This window comes from Lissotriton vulgaris, chromosome 5, assembly GCF_964263255.1.
Source record: "Lissotriton vulgaris chromosome 5, aLisVul1.2, whole genome shotgun sequence".
NCBI lineage: Eukaryota > Metazoa > Chordata > Amphibia > Caudata > Salamandridae > Lissotriton > Lissotriton vulgaris.
In genome coordinates, this window is record NC_141693.1 from 638,135,438 (window position 1) to 638,158,840 (window position 23,403).

General features: G+C 41.3%; 1 protein-coding gene across 1 annotated transcript in view; it reads right to left on the reverse strand.

Annotated features, from left to right (window-relative positions):
- Positions 1-924: 924 nt before the first annotated feature.
- The window catches only part of NRG3 (neuregulin 3), a 1,735,002-nt gene continuing 1,712,523 nt past the window's right edge, over positions 925-23,403 (reverse strand). Inside the window, exon 9 of the mRNA XM_086922079.1 lies at positions 925-2,624. Coding sequence (XP_086778205.1) covers positions 2,126-2,624 — 499 coding nt within the window. The 3' untranslated portion in view covers positions 925-2,125. The remainder of the gene's footprint in view (positions 2,625-23,403) is intronic.

Sequence of the window (23,403 nt, forward strand, 5' to 3'; positions counted from 1 at the left end):
AGACCATAGGTACACCATATATTAGTAGATTTGAGGCATTTTGTTTCTTTTCCTTTCACACAATCCAGTGCAGCAGAACAATTTACCTTGCTGAGTTACAGTTCTTGAAAAAAAGTACATTTAGCCATGCATGGACTATGCTCGAAATCAATGGTATAGTTGTATCCGGAAACGGGAAGCAGTGTTTACAACGCTGTTACCACGCAGGTAGGTAACAACGCGGTTGTTACAACAGCCGCGTTGTTACCACGCATGGCTTTACATCGCAAGTCGTTTCTACGACTTGCGCTAGGTGGTGTGCAACACCAGGGAATGTGTTGGATTTTAAGTCCAACACATTCCCTGCTGTTGCGCTAACTGGAGTAGTAATAGTAATTTATACTATTCCTAAGTCCAGTGAGCCATCTAGTGCAAGTCGTAGAAACGACTTGTGATGTAAATTCACGCGTGGTAACAATAGGGTTGTTTTAACGACCACGATATAACCTACCACATGGTATTTGCTGGCTTAGTAACTTCATACATTCATCTGGAAACTGGCAAGTTTGTGGTAGGTCTGTGTGTGACCTAGAATGAGCTTGGATGAATTCAGGAAATGCACTCAACCAACAAGTTGGAATATTTTGGGATAAATGTTTGTCAAACAATCTGTAGTCCACGATATTCTGTTATCACACCATAGAATTATTGGTGCATGTTTGAAATACATATATTGCTTTTGCTTTGTTCCATTAAATAGGAAAATATCTGTGTGGCACATTGGGAAATTGCGCTATTTCTGAAATGCAGTAAATGCAGAATGCCCTATGCCCTCGAAGCACGACCAATCCTAGCCCCAAACTACTTCATCTTTATTGACTCCCACATGAAAGATTGGAGCTACTACTAAATGTTGAAGAAACAAGGCAAATCCATAAGCTTTTTGCAAACTTTATATTTAATATTACTCCTTTTATAGACATGTTTTTCCATCACACCCCCTAGCAATCGAATTAAGCCTCAGGCAACAAGATCCATTCTCTTGGTAAGGGATAGCAGATTGCTTCATCCTGAATCGATTCACAGGAGATGGGATGTACTTCTAGTTCGGTTTGAGACCGAGAACCGAATTCACAAAATTTGTGAATTTGGAAAGTCAAGGAATATTTAAATAGCTCATTCACTGTACAGAAGAACATTTTTAATCGTAAATACATTTCCTAACAAAATGGCACAGGAGGCTCTTTTAGTTTGATGTGTCAAATAAAAAAAGAATGGGGGCAACAGGCTGGTAAGGTTTCACCTGTTAACTGATCGTGTGCCAATATGTGTTTCTTCCAACGCTGACTGGAAAACCAATGTGTTCTGTTTTTGCTTTATCTGAGGAGTTCAGTAAGTTCCATTTCCGTTGATATTGAACATCATGTACATTCACTAAATTTGTATGCTATTAACTTTCTGAAAACAGGGCTGCAGAATTCACCTAATGGCACCTATAGATATTTCTGCCAGAATGCGTGAGAACCAGGTGTCCGAGCCGAAATGCAAACGTAGAATAACAGTTCTACCGACCCAGGCTTCCAAACTTTCATTTTTCTCTCAGAAACATTTTCCTTCTGTAAATGTTGAGCAGACTATTCATAATGAAACCCGTCAAACCATATCTGGACCCTTTTTTGTAACTCACTACTTGGTTAGCCAAGAATAGCAGTTGCCCCAAATGATGATATGAAAGGGCCTATCTAGTGATTCACGTGATTGGAGGGAACATCTTTGTCTATGCACACTTACAAATCATCAAGTGTGATGACACACCTTTCAGATCACAGAATCCTTTCAATTTGTAAATCGCTGAAGGTCTAATTGGGCAAAGAATTGGAATTTATTTTACTAGATGGGCCCTTTACCATCAAATTAGTATAACTTTACTTCAAAGCTTCTGGTTTTATATGTTTCATTCTCATGAAACCTTTCTTCCCCTTAAAAAAATATTTTGTTAAAAAACACTATGATATGAGAGGGCGATAGGCTATTTGGTTTCTTCTATGTAGATGTTCTTAAATTAATGCATATAAATTTATTTCTCATCCCTTTTCTTTCCTGTTTCGCAAAGCAACCAACACACATCCCTTCTCCTTCTCAAAAGTCACTTGTTGAGTGTTAAGTCTCTCTGTGCATCATTCCTTAAGACAAATTGAGACTTCACCAGGGGGCTCATGGGTAGAAAGGCCGTGTTTTCACTTGCACTGTCCTCTGTTTCTATATTTGCCAGTTCGTAGTCCTCTGACTTTCTCCTGGCGTCAGTCAGAATTCGAATCTGCTCCTGCACAGTCTCTAGCAAAATTTTCACCTCCTGCTGTTCTGCCACGAGACAGCTGCTTGGCGTGGCACTTGCACCGACAAGTTCAACAGAATAGGAGTTTTTACACCGCTGGATGTCCGCTGCCCCGGAAACGTCCTTCATCTGCATGCAGGCATCATCCCGTCCCTCGGAGGGAATGATCGGAACCGAGCTGGACCGAGCAGACGAACCTCCTAGTAAGTCCTTTTGATCCAAGTTAGTACAACAGGATTGCGTCTCTCTTGAAGGCAGTTGCATATTTATCGATGTGTACGGAGGATTCTTCATACCAGAAGGTGACGGTCTAGATAAAAAAAAACAAAGAAACCGTCAGTAGGCAGCCATTTTAAACTTGTAATAAATCACGAGTTAGATACACTGTGGGCGGAAAGTATTGGGTACAAAGGGCCTTATTTATCAAACTGTTGCATCACTGCTTGAAAACAGCGATGCAACAGTTTTCACTGTGCCCTCCTTGCGACATGATGGATGTGTCATATTTACTGTGCAACGCATCGTGTCACAAGGAATGACAGCTACATCAGTATTATTGACGGATCTGTCGGTGCAAAACTGACACATTGCTGGAGCTGTGTCGGAAGCATGACGCAACACCAGCACTGCAGGGGGAAGGGCTATGATTCTAGCACTGCGTCACTCTAACGCCTGCCATGAGGCAGGATTAAGTATTTGACGCAGTGGCGTCCTAGAAGTAGCTGAGTGAAATCTGATAGATTTCACTGTGCCACTTCTACGAGGTCCTCTTGCGTAAGAAATCCCACCCTGCATACATTATAACTGATTATTTTAAGGAAAACAGCGGTTCCTGTGGGAAAGATACTTAATAATTAGTTGAAAGGAACGAGCGAAAAAAATCGCACCTATATGCAGGGTTTGAGGTGAGATGCCAGATAGAAAAATATTACCACACACTGATTCGGTTTCTTCAATATTTATATTGAGATTTAAATTGTAATGAAAAGTTTTTTACGTATAACAAACAATATTTACAGTTGTGTAGTGTGGCCCAAGTGAAATTATGAACCAAAAAAAAACACATAAGAATAACATTTGTGAGGCAATATGTGCAAGGTTTCAAATAAACTTTGTTGTTTTACAAAAACGACCACTTTTTTTTCCAAAATACATAACATCTATATGTACTTAATCACCCTGGTTCCATCGTGAATAGGGATCTCTTGTTTTTCCTTTACTACATTATAACTGAAGCAGGTATAATGTTGGGCAGGGCTTTACAAAGTGACGCATCTGACTAGATGCGTCACTTTGTAAATATGTGGCAATGTGGTGCATTGTTTACGCCGCCACTGCGTCACAGAAAGAGACACAACTGCGGCACAAATGTTTCGCAAGGGGCTCATAAATTAGCCCCAAAATGTCTTGCATTGCATAAAATCCATCAAGTCATTCTTTTTGCCTATTTGACACACTGTTGTGGCCAACAAAGTGCCAGGCGAAATGACACAGAATGGCAGCTTGGGGTAGTATCAAATCATTGTTCCCAGGAGCTGGAAGGGGCAACAATTATTTAAAAAAATATATTGCATTCTTCGCGAAAAGGTATTTTGTAGTGATGCTACTGAACTTGCCAAATATTGGAGGTGACATGATCCTGCAAGCATTAAAATGCCATCACGCAAGTCATCACAAAATTGATCGCAAGCAATGACTGCGCCTTTCTTCAAAGTGTAACAAAGTCATAATGAGCAACCGGCCTGGGCATATAATAGCTGCAAATAAATATGTAATCTCTTGAGTCAAGAGAAATGACAAGCTGTGTAATAAGACCACATTAGTACAGCCATCCCAATGTCTGCAATTGTGGATCTCTTTAGGGACAGTGCTCTGCAGTAGCAAAAATCGATGCTAATATTTTCTCTGTTGTGGACAAATACAAAAAAGATTTTTATACAAAGGAGATTTGGCCTTTGAAAAAGAATTAATAAAATAGCGCACCTTATTGTAACATGGTGCTAAATAGCACGTTGATGAGTATTAGTATAGGCCTAAAAATTTGCACCACGCTAGCAGTTAATGTAATCTAGCCCTCGGTATCTATCTCCTTGCTGACAAATAAGGCATTACTCTACAGCCTAACACATTTTGTAACACCTAGTTCAATATCTTTCACCAGGAACAGCTGGGACCTAAATACCATTCAATCAAAATGCCTCCCACTCAATCAAACATAAACTCTGACATTCTCATTTCAGAGCGAGCTGCCTGGATGGCGATGTGAGGAGCACAGACAACACAGATTTGCTGAAATATCTCATTAGGCACCCAGTCTCTCTGCTGCTTAATTAGTAGTGTGGTAAGTAAACTCCAATTAAATCTGAACTTTAACCTCTCGGCTGTCAGGCCTTGTTGCAAATGATTAAAGGTGGCAGGAGTGGAATGAAAGCCCAGTGCTGTATGAGAAAAAAAGCACCAGTTACAATATAGTCTCAGAAAATTGCCATTATCATCTAGAAATGCATCGGCCATGTTTGCTGTACGTGTCAAAGCACCTGAGGATGGTGACCATATGCTCTTATGATGTACACTTATTTTTCACAATTAAAAATCTGGTTTTATTTCTTCTACCATACACGAGAGATATCTTTGTAATCTGTGCGTGTGTGTTTTTACTCTGCAGTGACAGGGTTTCAAGTGTTGCAACCGTCTTAAAACAGTGCAGTTGTATGCATTTGAGTTGTTAAGGTTGTTATAAGGTAAACAACTTTAGCTGTCAATACAATAAACCTTTCCATCTATTACAAACCTGCCAACATCCAAACGTGTGCAGTTTAATTAACAAAAGTATGGCTTAAACGAATGTGATTCAGACACATTGGGCTTGATTAGAACTTCTGGGGTGTATCGCTGGGTCCGCCATGCTGCTGCATCCCCAAATGTGTGGTCAGGGAGCCCACCAGATTAGGAGTGTCTCAGAAAATGGGTACCGCAATGGGATCACCAAAAACAGTTCCTGCACGGCATGGACTGAAAAGTCCATGCTGTGCAAAAATGGTGCACATGCATACATGGGAGCACATGTTATGCCCCCCTGCATGCATCCCCATGTGGAGGAGGCACAGGGGGCTGCAGGACCCCTTTGTTTCTTCCCTGCCATGGTGTTCATGGAGGAGGATCCTCCATGATGCCGCCAGCGGAGAGGAAACTTCTAATATGCTTGGCGGGACTGTGGCATTCCCGCCAAGCATATTGCGGCCTCCTGACCACCATAACACTGCTAGGGAATGGCAGTTCCCTGGCAGTTGCAGAGGGGCTGTGATGGTCTGACCACCCAAATTGTGAAAGTGCAGTCGGGAGACCACCACCACTGCGCCCTCATAAGTCTGGCGGTCTTGTAAGTCCACCAGATTTGTAATTGGGCCCATGGTGTCTTGGTATAAATTAACATCCTCCATACAAGTCAATCTTCTATAGGCTATGTACTGGCTATAAAATCAAAGAGGAAATGTCTTAGAGTAATTTACCTCAGAAGAAATTGATAAGAAAATAGTTTCTTCCTTTCTCCCTTCTTCCCACTTTTCCTTTTCTTCTTTCCATCCATCTCTCCTCTTCTCCCTCCCCCTTCCTTTGTGCTCCCCTCTTTCTACCTCTCTCTTTTCCGTCCTCTATTTTAGCACTGGTTTCATTTACACTATGATTTGGTTCGTTTGGTATCCCTTTCCTTGTCATGGTTGCTAGCTTTTCTATTTGTTGAACTAACCTGAAGACATTAGTAGTAACGTACAAATGCAATGTTTCTGTTGACCGTGAATTTAAGTTTACCAGAAGGTATCAACATCCTTTAATTGAACTTTTACTTCTATTTTGCAAAATGTGTGACCAAGTCCATTTTGCTTATACCTTCATTGTGTCATTTTCAGGTAGAAGCACATGTTTACTCGAAAGTATTTAAAAAGGAACGCACCAGATACAATCATTGACAAGGGGGTACTAGTGGTGGTCCAGTGATGATGCTCTGGGATATTGATGCAGTATTAGTTGTAGTGGCAGGCCTGCTTCCTCAAAGCCTGCTCTGCCTGCTCAATTGGGGAAGCCTATACCATGTGGTTTTGCTCTAAGCAGAGATCCTATGGTCTGAGTGAAACCCACCAATTCTCGTGTTTCTGTATTAGTGCTAGTCTTCCAAGAAATGGCAGCAGACAAAGAGCTCTGTTTGATTTACAATCCACAAAGCACCAGGACCAGGCCTTACTGATCTGACTTGGGACATCTGTCTTCACAGTCCAGGAAAACGAGACAATAACTGGAAGATGAACTCTACCGAACTTCATGAGCTATTGTAACACTAAGTGCCACATCATCAAGGCTATGCGATAATTATCGCTCAGCGCTCTTAGCGCGAGGATAAATAGCGCCGGCCAACTCTGAATTTTATCGCGCAGATAGGCATACTTAGTCATGATATCCACCTTACATAGGATATCATGGCTATGTCAGTTTTGAAGCAGGCGTAAGTAAAGTAGCGATAACAGAGGTTGTCGCTATTTTGCTTGTCGCTCTGCAGGTTAGCGTGCCCATTGATAATTGGAGAAATTTCGCTTAGGGACATTTCTCCAGTTATGTCAGGGCGGAACGCCCACTTTGCATCTCATTAGAGATGCAAAGATGGGCGTTGGGGGAAAGGGCGATAATGCAAGGATTCACACGATAGCGTCACCTTGCTGATTAGGCGATAAAATTATTGCCGCTTTCAATCCGAAAACGGACAGTAAAGCAGCGATAATGTTATCTCAGGGGCTTGATGATATGCCCCTAATTACATTAGACATATGGTTGGCGCTAGGATCCTGCCTTGACCATGGGAGGAGAACAAGCACATTATTTGGTAGATCGTCTGGACTCTGACATGGTCTGAAGATAAACATAGGAAAGTGTATTGAAGGGTGTAACTTTTGCTAAGTTACTTCTTAAGTCTAGCTTGGGCCGAACACTATGAACCCAGTGTGAAGGTTTGCTGCTGTAATCTGAGGAGAAAGAGAGAGTGTTCATGTGCCTGCATTAGGTGCTGGGCAACAGCTGTCAGCAGAAGCCTACCTGATCCTAAGTAGACCTGCACATAGCCAAGCTGCCAAGAGTATCTGAATGAAGGATGTTCTAATGGTCAAGGGTAAGATAGCAGCACAACTGACCAGGAAAAGAAAAAGAAAGGCCCATAAAATACAGGAATGAAACAGCAACGTCACGTGCCTTAAATGAACAGATGAACCTGCTCTATCGCCAACGTAGCCTCAAATGCCAGTGCACTTGTATTGCTCTTTCCCTAGTCATACAAGGACCAGGAGGACTTTTAATTAGCAGATCTGGTTGTTTTGGCTGGAGGTGGTCACCGTAATTTTAGAACCCTTTCAACCATCTTTCTCACTATGTAGGTCTACCAATATCAACCTTTGAGATCTCAGTTTAGACCTTATCTCGTTAAACCATTGTTCTCTTGCATTATTTGTACATCTTAAATTTGTATATCTAACAATTGGTAACAATGTTACCTTCAGCTTATTCACAAATTTCCACAACTTCTTTCTAAGTATAGTGGAAATAGCTGACACTAATAGTGTTATTGGTCTAGACATTTTTATCATATTCAGAGGCAAGTTTTAAATTGGAGAATTTGACTTCCGTGGAAACCTTTACAAGTCAATGGGTCACACTTTCTCCAGGAAAAATGTAAACAATACGGCTGTAATTGCCAGTGCTATCAATCCCCGGGGTTAGAATTGGTGTTAATTAATTTTCTTTTCTGCTCCCTAATTACTGAAACAACTTTCCTCACAATTTACCAGATGGCGGTTGTCAATGTACAGCAGTAATTGTGAGCCGAAACATAGGCTTCAAAGCCGCACTCATCCTGCCATCATAGAGTATTTGTTTGGTCTTAGCATCCTAGAATTTTATTTGAGACAACCTCAAAGTGTCTCCAGTCTCCTTGTGACATTTATTTACAGTTGTCACCTTGCCAGTTTTCTTACATCATCCATCCTTCAACGTAAATCTCATGTGAAAAAAAGAAACTATAACAAAGAATTAAATAGAGTTGTGCATTGTTAGGTTTAAAATCAGCTAAACTGCAAATAACTAACCCAATTATGGATTATGGAAAACTGCGCATGTGCGCGTGCGCAGTTCGTGCGAGAAATGCGCGCACGCACGCGTAGTTTTCTTAAGGATTACCCAGACGACGATGAAGTAGAGGAGGGGAGCCCTGGGACGCCGCAGTACAGGTGAGTGGCTTTGATTTACTTTTAAGTAATGTAGTATTACTTGTTACTATAGGGGGGTGGAGGCGGGGCTGGCCAACTCTGCTCCACTGTGCAGTGTGCAGAGATGTGCCTTCTCTGTGCTCTCCGCGGAACGCGGAAGAGGCACATCTCCCCCACTCCACGGGCGGAGTGGGGGAGTAAATTGGTTGTTTTGAAACAGAAACAAATACATTTTTCTGCCTGAGAATGTTAGCAAGCGTTTATTTAAATCTGGGGATATTTGACTTAAAGATTCTTCTAGTACTGACAATGTTCCGACGGGCTTTGAGGAGTTGAATTAATGTTCTTTACTCAGGAGCAAATGGAGCACTTCTGGCCATAACTTAATCTTTCACAGCTTTTGTGCAAGGTAATCATGTATGAAAAACTAAATAAACTAAACTTTCTGGATAATTTCTAAATATATCAAAAGTATTTACATTTCTACATTAATTAGATGTATAACATTTAACCATGTTTACTTAAAAGTAAACAAAGATGTCAATTTTGGTGGAAACTTTTGATACTGGCCATATTTATTAAATAAATTATGTTGTTTCAAATATTTTATTGTTTGATCACATTTACTTTGAGGAGTAAATATACTGCAAAATGTTATGTCATTAGTTCCAGTTAAAATATTTTAATTAATTCATATTTATACTATATATACAAATATTTGGGGAATATATTTTTTAAATATTAAATTTTATAAAAAATTGGATTGTTTTCTCATACAGAAATCTCCCCCTTGGAGTTTAGGGATTTCCACAGAAGAATGAAAAGTTACTCATACTAACTTAGTGATTGTAGGTCATTTTGTAGGACTCTCCAGCCCCTATTTAAGGGGATGGAGACACATAAGTCTACACCTAGGTATACATTTCCACTTGGAAATGAGATATAGCATAAACGTGAATAATTACACGAGTATAGGAGTAAACCAACATGTGCCTAAACCTACACATGTATATTTCCCTTTTTGAATCAAGAGCTTTGTTCTTTCTTCTGTAATATTTTGTGGTTCTTATATATTGGATACATCATCCATCTTATAATGTTTTAATTGATTAACATAAATATAATTGGCACAAGCCAACACCTATTGCAGTTATCCAACTATTAATTTTAAAACAAAAGGGAGTTTCCAGATTTAGGATCAGATTTATACTTTGGAGATTGGACTACCATCCATTGTGGTGGTGGAGGGCTTAATGTCTGCCACCCTAATGGATGGTAGTTCATCCTACTTAGAGATGACCGCCAATTCAGCGGCCATTTTTGTTCACTAAATGGAACTATGTCAGAGCGGTTCTCTTCAAGGTACAAAATGTTTGTTGGATGCCAGACATTCACCAAAGTTTAAATATTTTTTGTTTTTCTAAAACAAACTCTCAAAGTAGAATTTTCGGGCTCTTTATGTTCTTTCCTGTCCCTCACCATCTGGTTTTGATTGGAGAGAATGGACAGAAAAAACCCATCATTCCACTATGCCATGGCTTTACTCTGACGATCTTTACTCGATCAGGCTGTCGGAGGAAGATTTCTGTCGACAGAGCCAACATGAGTTCCACCGATGGAAAGCTGTGAGTGTGGTGGCAGGGTTATTCAATGCAATCATCCCCATCTACCAAACTCTACATCATAACTTTAAAAACTTCAAGTAGTTTTGTATTTTTTTTAATTTTAAAGAATTACAAGATTACATATTATGGAAAATGTGCTGAAAGTTGTACAGCACACTCCGATGACCTTTGCCTCTAAGTCCAATAATTATCTTCAGGCTGTGACTGAAAAATCCCAGGGATTAGACTTCACAGTTAAATTTGTGTTAGTTTTGCAAAATGCCAAAAGCTGGATGGTCGGATTTAGAGTCAAAGGGAAGGAACACTTATAAGGCAGAGGGCTGGCCAAAGCATTGACACAGAGGGAGGATCTAGGCCAGTGTAAGTACATTGTAAGCTAATGTTAATCAAAATAATTGCATAAAAAGGGGTTCCAAGACTAAAAAGGGAAATCCTAAAGCAAGTCTGCATGCCCATCATAGCAGAAACATTTTTGTAAGGAAACGTTTCAAAAACTTGGTAAAATAAAATTTAAGAAAATGAAACAAAGTAAAATATTTTCAATGTTTGCACTTTGTCTGCAGTGAGCATGATGAACCTGAGTTCTCCATCAAAGACCAAACCTGAAGGCTCTTTGACAAGGAAGAGCTTCAGATGTAGTCTGGCGAGGAAAAGATAGGAGGGTTTTGGAACAACTAAAAATATAATATCTCTGAAATGTCTTGACTTATACCGGGAACCCTTGTGTGTGGACAAGCTATACCTCTCTGAAGAGTTCTAAATAGAGTGAAACAAATGTGCCAGGTGAAGCACACTGGCAATCAAATCAAAATCAAAATCTAAAAGCAGGTATGGTCTTCAAAATTTGCTGTTGCTAAAAATAAATTTTATGAAGTTTGTGCTGCCCATGATGTGTTTTGGCCACGTCTAATATATTTATATTACCTACTGGCGGTTGCCAGTAGGAAGTTATAGTTAGGACCTATTATCCTTAGGAAATCAGCAACAGCCTATTTGGAATAATGTTGGCGCCGGTTGACGAATCTTCGCGAAATTTCCAAAACTGGTGGCCCACTCCGGTCCGCTCCTATCCTGAAAGTCTTGGGGGGATTCGTCAAGCGGGGGCTGAGAAAAAACGGGGGTCCCAAAATGTGTTTTCCCTATGCAATTTACCATGGGAACCGTTAATCACAGCTACAGCCGGAACTGCTGAATGGAATTACACCAAATTTGGCAAAGAGGGAGTCCTTAGTTCAGACTTGCGCTTTTTGGTTAAATGGTGTAAATCGGTTCAGTAGTTTTTTAGATATTAAAGAAAGAAAATACATATATCTGGGCGGAGCCTAATGACACATCCCATCGTGAGATGTGATTGGCTGTCAGCACTTCATCCAAGAAGTGTTGGCAGCCATCATGGGACCAATATACATGATAGCACCTCATTAAAAAGCATTGCAGTTAATAGAAGGTTTTAAGACTTTAGTTACATTATAAATCATGTGTTGATGGTACCATACTCATTTTAGGAATTGTGGTTTGCTCTAAGGTGATTATACCATGTGAAAAAGCTGTCTGCTGGGATATCATGAATCATGTTTGAGAGAAAACTATTTTCTCTTGCTTTTCCCACAGTGGTCTGGATGTTGATTTATAAGCTAAACTGAGAGCATATTTTCTGAAAAAATTCACATTATCGTTCTCAGTCATGTGAGAATGAAGCCTGACATTCTCAGTAAAACATGTACACCCAACGAGGGCAGAGACTGTCAGTTGATTCCTGTGTGTTCTACTGCAGCTTCCCAGAGTGATCTAAAGAACAACTAGAGTGCTAAAAGCCTTACTTATGACAAAAGTATAGCACACTTGAAGCCATCTTGATTGGAATAAAGTGGTAACTCTTAAAACATTTAATTTAAAAAAGAACAAAATGAGGGGTTCATTTTGCCATAGAAGTATGATTAGTGCTGCAGAAAGAAAAATTAGGGCGCATTTTGAGTGACTTCTCAAATCTTCTTCTATTTCATGAAAAAAAATCTGACATGCAGACTGAAACATGTACTTTCAATACCAGCAGCAGACTTCCCTGGTGAGCAGTAGCTTTACTACAGTGATCTAATGAGCAACTAGTGTGTAAAACACTGAAAGTATTTCCTACTGAGGAGACTGTAGTAAATAAGGAAATTAGGAAACTTCGTTTACAAATAAGTCTCCCAAGATGGCCGCCGGAGACAAAAGAGCCCAAATGCAACAGAAATATCACCCAGATGTAGCCCAAGTATAGCCCAATGACAGAATGTCCCAAAGTGTTCTAAAGAACAACTAGAGCGGTAACAGTTTTACTTATGACAAAAGTATGGAATACCTGAAGCCATCTTGATTGGAATAAAGTGGCAATACTTAAAACATTTAATTTACAAAGTACAGAAATGAGGGGCTTCATTTTGCCATAGAAATTATGATTAGTGCTGCATAAAGAAAAATGAGGGCACATTTTGACTTTTCAAATCCTCCTCAATTTCATTAAAAAATTCTAACATGCAGACTGAAACATGCACTTTGAATACCAGCTGCAGACTTTCCTGGTGTTCAGTAGCTTTACTACAGTGATCTAATGAGTAAATAGAGTGCTAACATTCAGAATTTATGGCAAATGTGTGACACATCTGAATGCCCTCTTGATGGAACCAAAGTGAACAAGCATTAGAAAATGCGATAGGTCTCTCCCTTGTTTAAGTTAAAGCAATTCTGTTTGTAATTAGGTGGCTTTTTAGCTTTGCTTTTATTAGGGTATTTCAAACTTTCATGTACATAACATGCATATGTATGAATATATGTATATGTATGCATGCATTTATATTTGTATGTATATGTATATGTGCATATGTGTGTGTGTAGAGAGAGGTAGAGAGGCTAGAGGTGTAGAGGTAGAGGTGTAGAGGTAGAGAGGGAGAGGTAGAAAGGTAGAGGTAGAGAGTAGTAGAGAGAGAGGTAGAGAGCGCTAGAGAGTAGAGAGTGAGTGATAGAGAGTAGAGAGTGAGAAGTAGAGAGTAGTAGACAGAGTTGCAGACAGTGGGTAGTAGATAGTAGTATAGTGAGTAGTAGAGAGTGAGTAGTAGAGAATGAGTAGTAGAGAGTAGAAGAGAGTGAGTAGTAGAGTAGAAGAGAGTAAGTGGTAGAGCGTAGTAGAGTGAGTAGTAGAGAGTAGTAGAGAGTAGTAGAGAGTGAGTAGTAGAGAGAGTAGTAGAGAGTAGTAGAGAAGTAGAGAGTGAGTAGTCGAGAGTGAGTAGTGGAGAGTGAGTAGTAGAGCACAATAGAGAGTGAGTAGTAGAGAGTGAGTAGTAGAGAGAGTAGTAGAGAGTAGTAGAGTAGTAGAGAGTGAGTAGTAGAGAGTGAGTAGTGGAGAGTGAGTAGTGGAGAGTGAGTAGTAGAGCACAATAGAGAGTGAGTAGTAGAGAGTGAGTAGTAGAGAGTAGTAGAGAGTGAGTAGTAGAGACAGAGAGTAGTAGAGAGTGAGTAGTAGAGAGTAGTAGAGTGAGCAGTAGAGAGTGAGTAGTAGAGAGAGAGTAGTAGAGAATAATAGAGACTGAGTAGTAGAGTAGTAGAGAGTAAGTGGAAGAGAGTAGTAGAGAGTAGTAGAGTGAGTAGTAGAGTAGCAGAGAGTGAGTAGTAGAGAGAGTAGTAGAGAGTAGTACATAAGTAGAGAGTGAGTAGTAGAGAGTGAGAAGTAGAGAGTGAGTAGTAGAGAGAGTAGTAGAGAATAGTAGAGTAGTAGAGAGTGAGTAGTAGAGAGTGAGTATTAGAGAGTAGTAGAGAGTGAGTAGTGGAGAGTGAGTAGTAGAGCGCAATAGAGAGCGAGTAGTAGAGAGTGAGTAGTAGAGAGTGAATAGTAGAGAGTAAGTAGTAGAGAGAGAGTAGTAGAGAGTAGTAGAGAGTAAGTAGTAGAGGGTGAGTAGTAGAGAATAGTAGTAGAGAGTGAGTAGTAGAGAGTGAGTAGTAGAGAGTAGTAGCAAGTGAGTAGTAGAGAGTGTGTAGTAGAGAGAGAGTAGTAGGGAGTGAGAAGTAGAGAGTGAACAGTAGAGAGTAGTAGAGAGTGAGTAGTAGAGAAGTAAAGAGTGAGTAGTGAAGAGTGAGTAGTAGAGAGTAATAGAGAGTGAGTAGAAGAGTGTGAGTCGTAGAAAGTGAGTAGTAGAGAGAGAGTAGCAGAGAGTAGTAGAGCGTGAGTAGTAGAGTTGTAGAGAGGAGTCAGTCAGTGTCAGTCAGTGTCAGTCAGTCAGTGTCAGTCAATCAGTGTCAGTCAATCAGTGTCAGTCAGTCAGTGTCAATCAATCAGTGTCAGTCAGTCAGTGTCAGTCAGTCAGTGTCAGTCAGTCCGTGTCAGTCAATCAGTGTCAGTCAGTGTCAATCAGTCAGTGTCAGTCAGTGTCAGCTAGAGCCGCTCTGCTGACCTGGTTCTCTGGCTCTAAAGCAGCTCTGCTGACCTGGTTCTCTGGCTCTGAAGCAGCTCTGCTGACCTGGTTCTCTCCCTCTAAAGCAGCACTGCTGACCTGGTTTCTCTGGCTCTACAGCAGGTCTGCTGACCTGGTTCTTTGGCTCTAGAGCAGCTCTGCTGCCCTAGGGGCATATCAGCAAGGGTCGGTGATAAATATCGTTCAGCGCTCTTAGCGCACGGATAATTATCGCCTGGAAACTCTGAATTTTATCGTGGAGATAGCGTGCTATCAGCAACGCTTATCTCCAAAGCGATAACATTCAGAGCGCAAGCTGCCAACTGTGCAATTATCACTGGAAATCCAGCGATAATCGCTCACCTTTTGGCGAAAGCTTGCTGACAGGGCTACACATACTTAGCCATGATATCCAACTTCCATAGGATATCATGGCTAAGTCAGTTCCAAAGCAGGCGTAAGGAAAGTAGTGATAACAGAGGTTATTACCACTTTTCTTGACGCTATGCTTCTTTGCGTGAGGCTTGATAATAGGAGAAATGTCGCTTAGCGACATTTCTCCCGTTATTCTGAGGAGGAACGCCCACTTTGTATCTCATTTGAGATGCAAACCTGGGCGATAAGGGAAAGGGCAAAGAAGCATGGATTCACACGTTAGCGTGTCCTTGCTAATAGGTTGTTAAAATTATGGCTGCTTTTTGTCCAAAAACGGACGCTAAAGCGGTGATAATTTTAACTCCGGCCCTTGCTGATATGCCCCCTAGTTCTTGGGCTATAGAGCAGCTCTGCTGATCTGGTTCTCTGGCTCTACAACAGTTCTGATGACCTGGTTCTCTGGCACTAAAGCAGTTCTTCTGACATCGTTCTCTGGCTCTAGAGCAGCTCTGCTGACCTGGTTCTCTCCCTCTAGAGCAGCTCTCCTGACCTGGTTCTTAGGCTCTAGAGCAGCTCTGCTGACCTGATTCTCCAGCTCTAAAGCAGCTCTACTGACCTGGTTCTCTGGCTCTAGAGCAGCTCTGCTGACCTCGTTCTCTGTCTCTAAAGCAGCTCTGCTGACCTGTTTCTCTGGCTCTAAAGCAGCTGTGCTGCCTTGGGTCTCTCCCTCTAAAGCAGCTCTACTGACCTGGTTTCTCTGCCTCTACAGCAGTTCTGCTGAACTGGCTCTCTGGCTCTAGAGCATCTCTGATGACCTAGTTCTTAGGGTCTAGAGCAGCTCTGCTGACCTGGTTCTCTGGCTCTACAACAGCTCTGCTGACCTGGTTCTCTGGCTCTAGAGCAACTCTGCTGACCTGGTTCTATCGCTCTAAAGCAGCTCTGCTGAGCTGGTTCTCTGGCTCTAGAGCAGCTGTGCTGACCTGGTTCTCTGGCTCTAAAGCAGCGCTGCTGACCTGGTTCTCTCCCTCTAAAGCAGCTCTGCTGGCCTGGTTTTCCTGGCTCTACAGCAGCTCTGCTGACCTGGTTCTCTCCCTCTATAGCAGCTCTGCTGATTTGGTTCTCTGGCTCTAGAGCAGCTCTGCTGACCTGGTTCTCTGGCTCTAAAGCAGCTCGGCTGACCTGGTGCTCTCCCTCTAAAGCAGCTCTGCTGGCCTGGTTTCTCTGGCTCTAGAGCAGCTCTGCTGGCCTGGTTCTCTCCCTCAAAAGCAGCTCTGCTGACCTGGTTATCTGCCTCTAGAGCAGCTCTGCTAACTTAGTTCTCTGGCTCTAAAGCAGCTCTACTGACCTGGTTTTTTGGCTCTAAAGCAGCTCTGCTGACCTGGTTCTTTGGCTGTAGAGCAGCTCTGCTGACCTGGTTCTCTGGCTCTAAAGCAGCTCTGCTGACCTGGATCTCTCCCTCTAAAGAGCTCTGCTGACCTGGCTCTCTGGCTCTAAAGCAGTTCTGCTACCCTGGTTCTCTTCCTCTAAAGCAGTTCTGCTGACCTGGTTTCTCTGGCTTTACAGCAGCTCTGCTGACCTAGTTCTCGGCCTCTAGAGCCGCTCGGCTGACCTGGGTCTCTGGCTCTAGAGCAGCTCTGCTGACCTGGGTCTCTGGTTATAGAGCAGCTCTGCTGACTTGCTTCTTAGGCTCTAGAGCATCTCCTGACCTGGTTCTCTGGCTCTACAATGGCTCTGCTGACCTGGTTCTCTAGCTCTAAAGCACCTTTGATGACCTGCTTCTCCTGCTCTACAGCAGCTCTGCTGACCTGGGTATCTGGCTCTACAACGGCTCTGCTTACCGGGTTCTCTGGCTCTAAAGCATCTCTGCTGACCTGTCCTGTGGCTCTAAAGCAGCTCTGTCCACTCCTACAATCATCCTGACAGAAGCATGTCCTTATCTAATCACTCTGCTGAAACATAAGTGCTTATAAACGTATCCTGCTGTCTACTACTAGCACTCTAGGAACACAGTCACTGTCTATGCACTTGCAGAATGACTCAGTCATTGAGACAAGCAGTGGTACAGTCAAATGTGCACAACATATGCAGTCCCTTAAGTCCTTGCAGACTACTGAGTCAGTCCTGCAAAAGTCCAGGTAATAGTCATGCTTGTCTGGTGTAGCGAGGCACAACAAGGAGAAATGTTTTCATTTCTCCTTGTTTTTTCCTCTTTCAATGCATGCTGCCTTACACAGCACACATTGAAGGAGGAAAATGCCTTTAGTGATTGCTTTTGTGCAAAAAGTAGTCCCTTCCTGCAAAAAAACAATCTCTTTACGACACAGATATCCTTGAAACCATGGTGCAAGGGTGACTGTGTCACTGCATGGCTGCAGTTTGAGTGCTAATACAGAGGGAACACAGAATTGTGACATATTCATGTAAAAATGTCACATCCCTCTGCTCCACAAGAGCCTGTGCACAGTGCAGGTAAAGGGCTTGCAGTGTCACGCTGCAGCACTTCCTTATAGATCTGCCCCTATAAATTCACCATACAGTACTAATGAATTCTTACTGTCAATCATGCTCTGCACATATATTCAACCAAACTTGCAGACATTACCATGCAATTATAGTTCTTTTTTTAAATCGGATAAGGTAGTTCTGAAAGTTTTTTTCTTGTTTTTTGTTTTCTATTTTTTTGTAGTTTTTTAACAATTCTTTACTTTTTTGATGTTTTTTAAAAATTTAACAAAAAAGGAACTAAGTAAACAGTTAGCTTTTGGAATTCAACATCATTCCAAAAACAAAAAAATAAATAAAATGTGCATTTGTAGTTCCTTTGAGCTGCAAAAATAGTGTCCACTGACTGTTCACCATAACAGATGATGGGTTTGCACTAAGTGTCTACTGGTGGTGCTGAAGTGGATGCTCCGGAGGTGCTAGCAATGCCTGGTGGTGGATTTTTTGCTGCACCCCTCATTTTTTCTTGTGCCAGATTCTTCGGGTGAATGGTCCGAAGATGTTTATACATACTCGCTGTTCTACAGGAGTATTTCGTGTCACTGCCTTGCGACAGGACCCTGTCACACAGCAAGCATGTGACTTTTCTTGTGTTGACCTTTTTTTCTGCGGCAGGAAAGGTGAAAAATTTCCATACCACTGATTCAGACCTCTGCTTGAATGGATCTTCCTCCAAGATATCTTCATCTGAAGAATGATGAGGAGCTTGCGAACCAGATGCCATTTCTCCAATGCAATTTTTTAAAAACACCACAAAAAAAATCCAAAACCAGCTCTGGAAAAAGAAGATATGTCTCTCATCCACTGCTCCAAACAGAATAATGAAAATGGGTGGGGTCCTTCAATAGTTACAATGGGAAATGTTATGAACAAATCAAATCAAATCTTTTTTTTAGATCACATGGTATCCGCGCACTATGCGCTCACGAAGCGCGTTCCAGACGTGACTTCGCAAAAATATATTTAAAAATAATATAAGTTTATTACAAGTAGAAATATATTAGTTTTATGAATACCTTAGATGATCTTTTGCCCTTATATGTACACTGTAGAAATTCAGTACAATAAAATAGGTATAACTACTATTGCACTTAAAAATTTGCATTTAAAAAACCTTTGGAATTCAGTTAAAAAACCATTGGTTTCAGAGACGTTATAGTTAGAAATTAGCATTAAAAAAACCTTTGAAAATCACTGAATAAACCATAAGTATCAGAGACGTTATAGTTAGGAATTATCATTTAACTGACCATGTCATGAATGTTGTTATATGTGACATCAGCAGCAGTGCATTGCGGGCGTGTGAGCTCTAAATAGCACAACTACCTGTAACGGAGGAATTTCTATGGTTTTTTACGAGTGAAATGTCCAGATAAATATAACACTCATGAAACCTATGTTTTTTTCAGTGAATATATAACACTCATGAAACCTATGTTTTTTTCAGTGAATATATATATATATATATATATATATATATATATATATATATATATATATATATATATATATATATATATATATATATATATATATATATATATATATATATATATATATATATATATATATACTCTAACTAACTCACTTAGGGCCAGATGTAGGTAAATCCCATTTACCGATTTTGAAATACTGAATTTTACCGATTCGGTATTTCAAAATCGGTAAATAGGATGTAGGTACCAACATCTGGAGTTTTTTACCGATACCTTGAAAATCGGTATTTACAGATTCGGTAAATACCGAATTGGTATTTGCTATTAAATCCTATGGGCCTTGAAGCCCATAGGATTCAATTCAAATACCGATTCGGTATTTTCCGAATCGGTAAATACCGAATTTGTCAAGGGTGCAGGGGGTGTCACTTTGACACCCTCTAGCACCCCCAAAATGGGCATGTGTGTAATGTGGCACACAGACATGCCCTAAGTGCACGTCTGTCTGTTACATGGCACATGTGTACATGCACAGATGTGCATGTACACAGGAATCGGTATTTTACCATGGATTTGTATTCCATGGTAAAATACCGATTCTGAAAGCCATGTGCCAATGGAAAATTGGCTACCCACATTGCATTTTCGGTAATTTTACCGAATCGGTAAGTATTACCGAATCGGTAAGTATTACCGAATCGGTAAATTTACCGATTCGGTAATAATAACGATTCGGTAAAATTACTGAGTATGTGCCCCTACATCTCCATAGCCCTTTACCGATCGGAAACGGCCGAAAATTGGTATTTTCGGCCGATTCCGATCGGTAAAGGGCTACCTACATCTGGCCCTAAGTCTTCTTTGGTGGTCTAGCAAATATATCTCACTGACTGAGTTCAGGTTTTTTGTGCAACATTGGTTCACAAGAGAACCACAAAAACCCATACATAGTTTTGCAGTAGAATGTAAGATTTTCCATTCGCTGGATTTACATTCATTCTGGAATTCTTATACAAATGTGTGACAGAATGTAGAAATGTGTAATAAGAATCATATGCCAAAGTTCCTTGGATGTGTACTCAGAGTGAAAAAGGTAATGTCTGAAACAAATGAATGTGTCAGCATGAAAGTAATTTTGATTAAGCACTTTATGGTCTGATGATGAATGTGTTAACTCTAAAATCAATCATCGTGCAGCCCAGTGAGGAAAGAATTACAAAGCTGTGGATTGAACATAAATGTGCCCAAAAGAGTTGAGCAAAGTTCAGGTCTAGTGTGTGCATACCATTTACACTGCAGTTGCTCTCACTCTTTGCAGAATTCTGCATTGGATGTATATTTAGGATTGAAAAAGGTGTCTTCCTTCTCAATCGGAGGTGCAGCCCTTAAAATATGCTGATTGCCACACCCAATAATTCAACAAGGGGTGGGCAATACATTCTGTTTTGCCGGCAGAGTTGGTGAGTTTTGGCCTCTCTGCGTTATGCATTGTGGAGTTTTTCTCACCACGACTCGCCAATGGTAAGTCAGTGAGTGCTAGTGATATTTGGCACTCACTAGTGAGTTTTTCGGTCACTATGAAGGCACCAGGTGAAATTTCCCCAATGCGTCGATTTGTCTTCAGAAAACTGCAGCTTGAGTAGAAAATGTACTCGAGCGCCAGCAAAATCACCTCTGCTTTATGGACTTTAAGGCGGCCTTCAACAATGTCAACCGAAAAATCCTCTAGCGAAAACTGGCCTCCTGGTGGATTCCCTCGCCTCTACTAAGTCTCCTGATCGAATTACACACAAACACGTGGGTGAAGGTAAAGCTTGGGAACGGTTCGCACCTCTCTAGGCCTATTCTTACCACAAAGGGCCTAAAGCAGGGGTGCGTGTTAGCTCCAACTCTCTTCAATCTGTTTACAGCTGACCTGCCTCCCGCCCTAGAGGCTTGTAATTCCCATGCTCCCCGGTTAGGAGGCAAAGGGCTGCCCAGCATTTCCTACGCAAATGACGTGGTTTTGGTCAGCCACACGAAAGTTGGTCTTCAGAACCTTATAAACACGCTTCATGGTTATGCCGTTGACAACCTATTAGAAGTGAACATCAGCAAGACAAAAGTTCTGTCCATAACTGGTAACAAAAAGTCCCACACTTGGTCGCTTGGCACAGAAGCAATTTCAAACTGCTCTGAATACAAATTTCTTGGGATCCAAGTCGACAAAGGCGGCCGCTATTTAAACCAACTAGAGGCCATCAAGAGGAAAGGCATGTTAATAGCCATGACACTGAAACAGTTAAAGTCCAACTTGAGTGGCGAGACTCTACTGCCACTACTTCGAGTAGCTAAAATCAAAATAGAGTCATCAATCACTCATGGCAGCGAGGCCCTAAGAGGAACGGACGCAAAACTTCTTTATACAACTATCTCAAAGGCCTACAGACTTCTATTCAACCTGCCATCCTACACTTCGCAGGCCCAGATTCGGTTGGAATTTGGCCTGACGTGTCAAACACTCGCAAGAAGAGGCTCATACATCAAGTGCTGGCATAAATTAAAGAACTCTTCAGAAAACACCTTGAACCAACAGCTCTGGCAAGATATGACCAGCTCATCCAGAATGCCAGTGAAAAAATACTTAGAGGAGTCCCTGGCCATCACAGGACTGAAATACCTATGGGAGACACCTCTATCACATGCACAATTCAAGCGCATAGTGAACAAGAGTTTAAAGAGACACTCGCATGTGAAGGACAAAGCCTCGCTTTCTCAGAGGCGCCATGCCTGGATGACCCTGTGTACATACAAATCACCGGGGCATATTTTGGTTTGGTATATGGCTGGAAAACAAAAGAAGCCTTTTTCAAACACAGGCTAGGGATCCTACCTGCCATTCCTCACCTACCACCATGGCTGAGACAGAACTACAGGACTAAATGCCGGCTCTGCGGAATGGGGACTGAAGACTTAGAACATCTACTATGTACCTTCTCGAGGAAAGAGTAGCCCTGTTGAAAACCGCCTTCAACGAACTAGGAGTCCGCTCACTGAGACAAGCTGTCCTTGCCTGTTTTGATCCTGGTTTCCCCCCTTAAACAGGAAGCTGGTGAAATTCCTGAAACTAGCAGAACGGAAACAAAAAACCCAGGCACTTGGCCGGGAGGATACCTCGGGATAGGACAAAGCAGCCTCGAACAATATACCCGTACCATGTTTTTACTGTTTTTTATCTTTGCAATTCTTTTTTTTTTTAACCATGAATTCCTGTTTTTAAGGTTTTCTTTTAATTTCTCTTGAGGAGACTGTTTTCAATGCATTTTTGTAACGGTTTTTATTAACATAAAACAATAAAAATATTACTTACTTACTTACCTCAAGAAGCAGAGCCCTCTGGTGCGCCACTTGGTGCCATTGTGGTGATTTTTCAGTGTGGAACTAGCTTTCAGAAAAATAAATCAGCACGAGAAGCAATGTACCTAATTCTGCCCATTTGCCGAACTCTACTGAATTGCGCTGAGTTTTCATGTAACTCTGCGGAATTCTACAGAGTGATGAAACAGCGAGTTGCGCCCACCCCTACCAATGCTAGACAGAGATGAGCATAAAAAGTGACTCACTTCCATATGGTATGCCAATGTCCTGAGATTGTAAAATATTGCACCAGCATAGATAGACACAACCATCTCTAGAAATGTCTCTAGCTAAAACACCCTAACCTCGAAAGTGGTCCTCCTGGGAATTATAGATGAGTTTGAGGGAACGTGAGGAAAACGAATGCTGGAAGGGTTGGCTGCTCTGATAGGTAAGAGAGACATTACACCCTCCTGGAAATACCCAGACTGCACACCATGAGACTGTAGAGATTTGGCATGAACTGGTGTTCCAAGCAAAAAAAAATGATCTACATTGTTTTGAGGTGCCCTCAGAAATTCAACACAATTTGGGTCAGGTGGTAGGAGCATTATGGCTTATCTATTACAATGGGGAATGAAGCCAGCAATAATTATCCACCTTAGCAATTTGCCGAAGCGGGGTGATGGGAGGAGAGGGCTAGATTAGGACAGACAATTTATTTTGCTTTTGTTACTATAAGCTTGTTAAACTCAATAGAATATGTTTATAAAAAAGTGGCTTTTGCACAGTGTTTCAACAGTGGCAATAACATGATACTGTTTTGTGTGCTATGCCGATAGATAAGGGAACTGTGCATTTCTTTTTGCCGTCTTCAGAGCATATTTTAACTTTAGTTTTCTCTGCATTATTTCATGGTTTGCAGATAGCAGACCTAAGGAACACATGACAGTGATTGACTCTTTGTGTTTCTTAGTTATGATATCAGCAGCACATGTACTAACTCAGATATTTTTTGAGTTAATGTATGTGCTGTGGATGGAAAAACTTAAACACCTGACCTCTTCTTTATCGTGCAGCACAAGGAATGGGATCATGATATGTTCCTGTGGATTAAAATCAAGGACAATGAGTCACTACTTCTGGGAA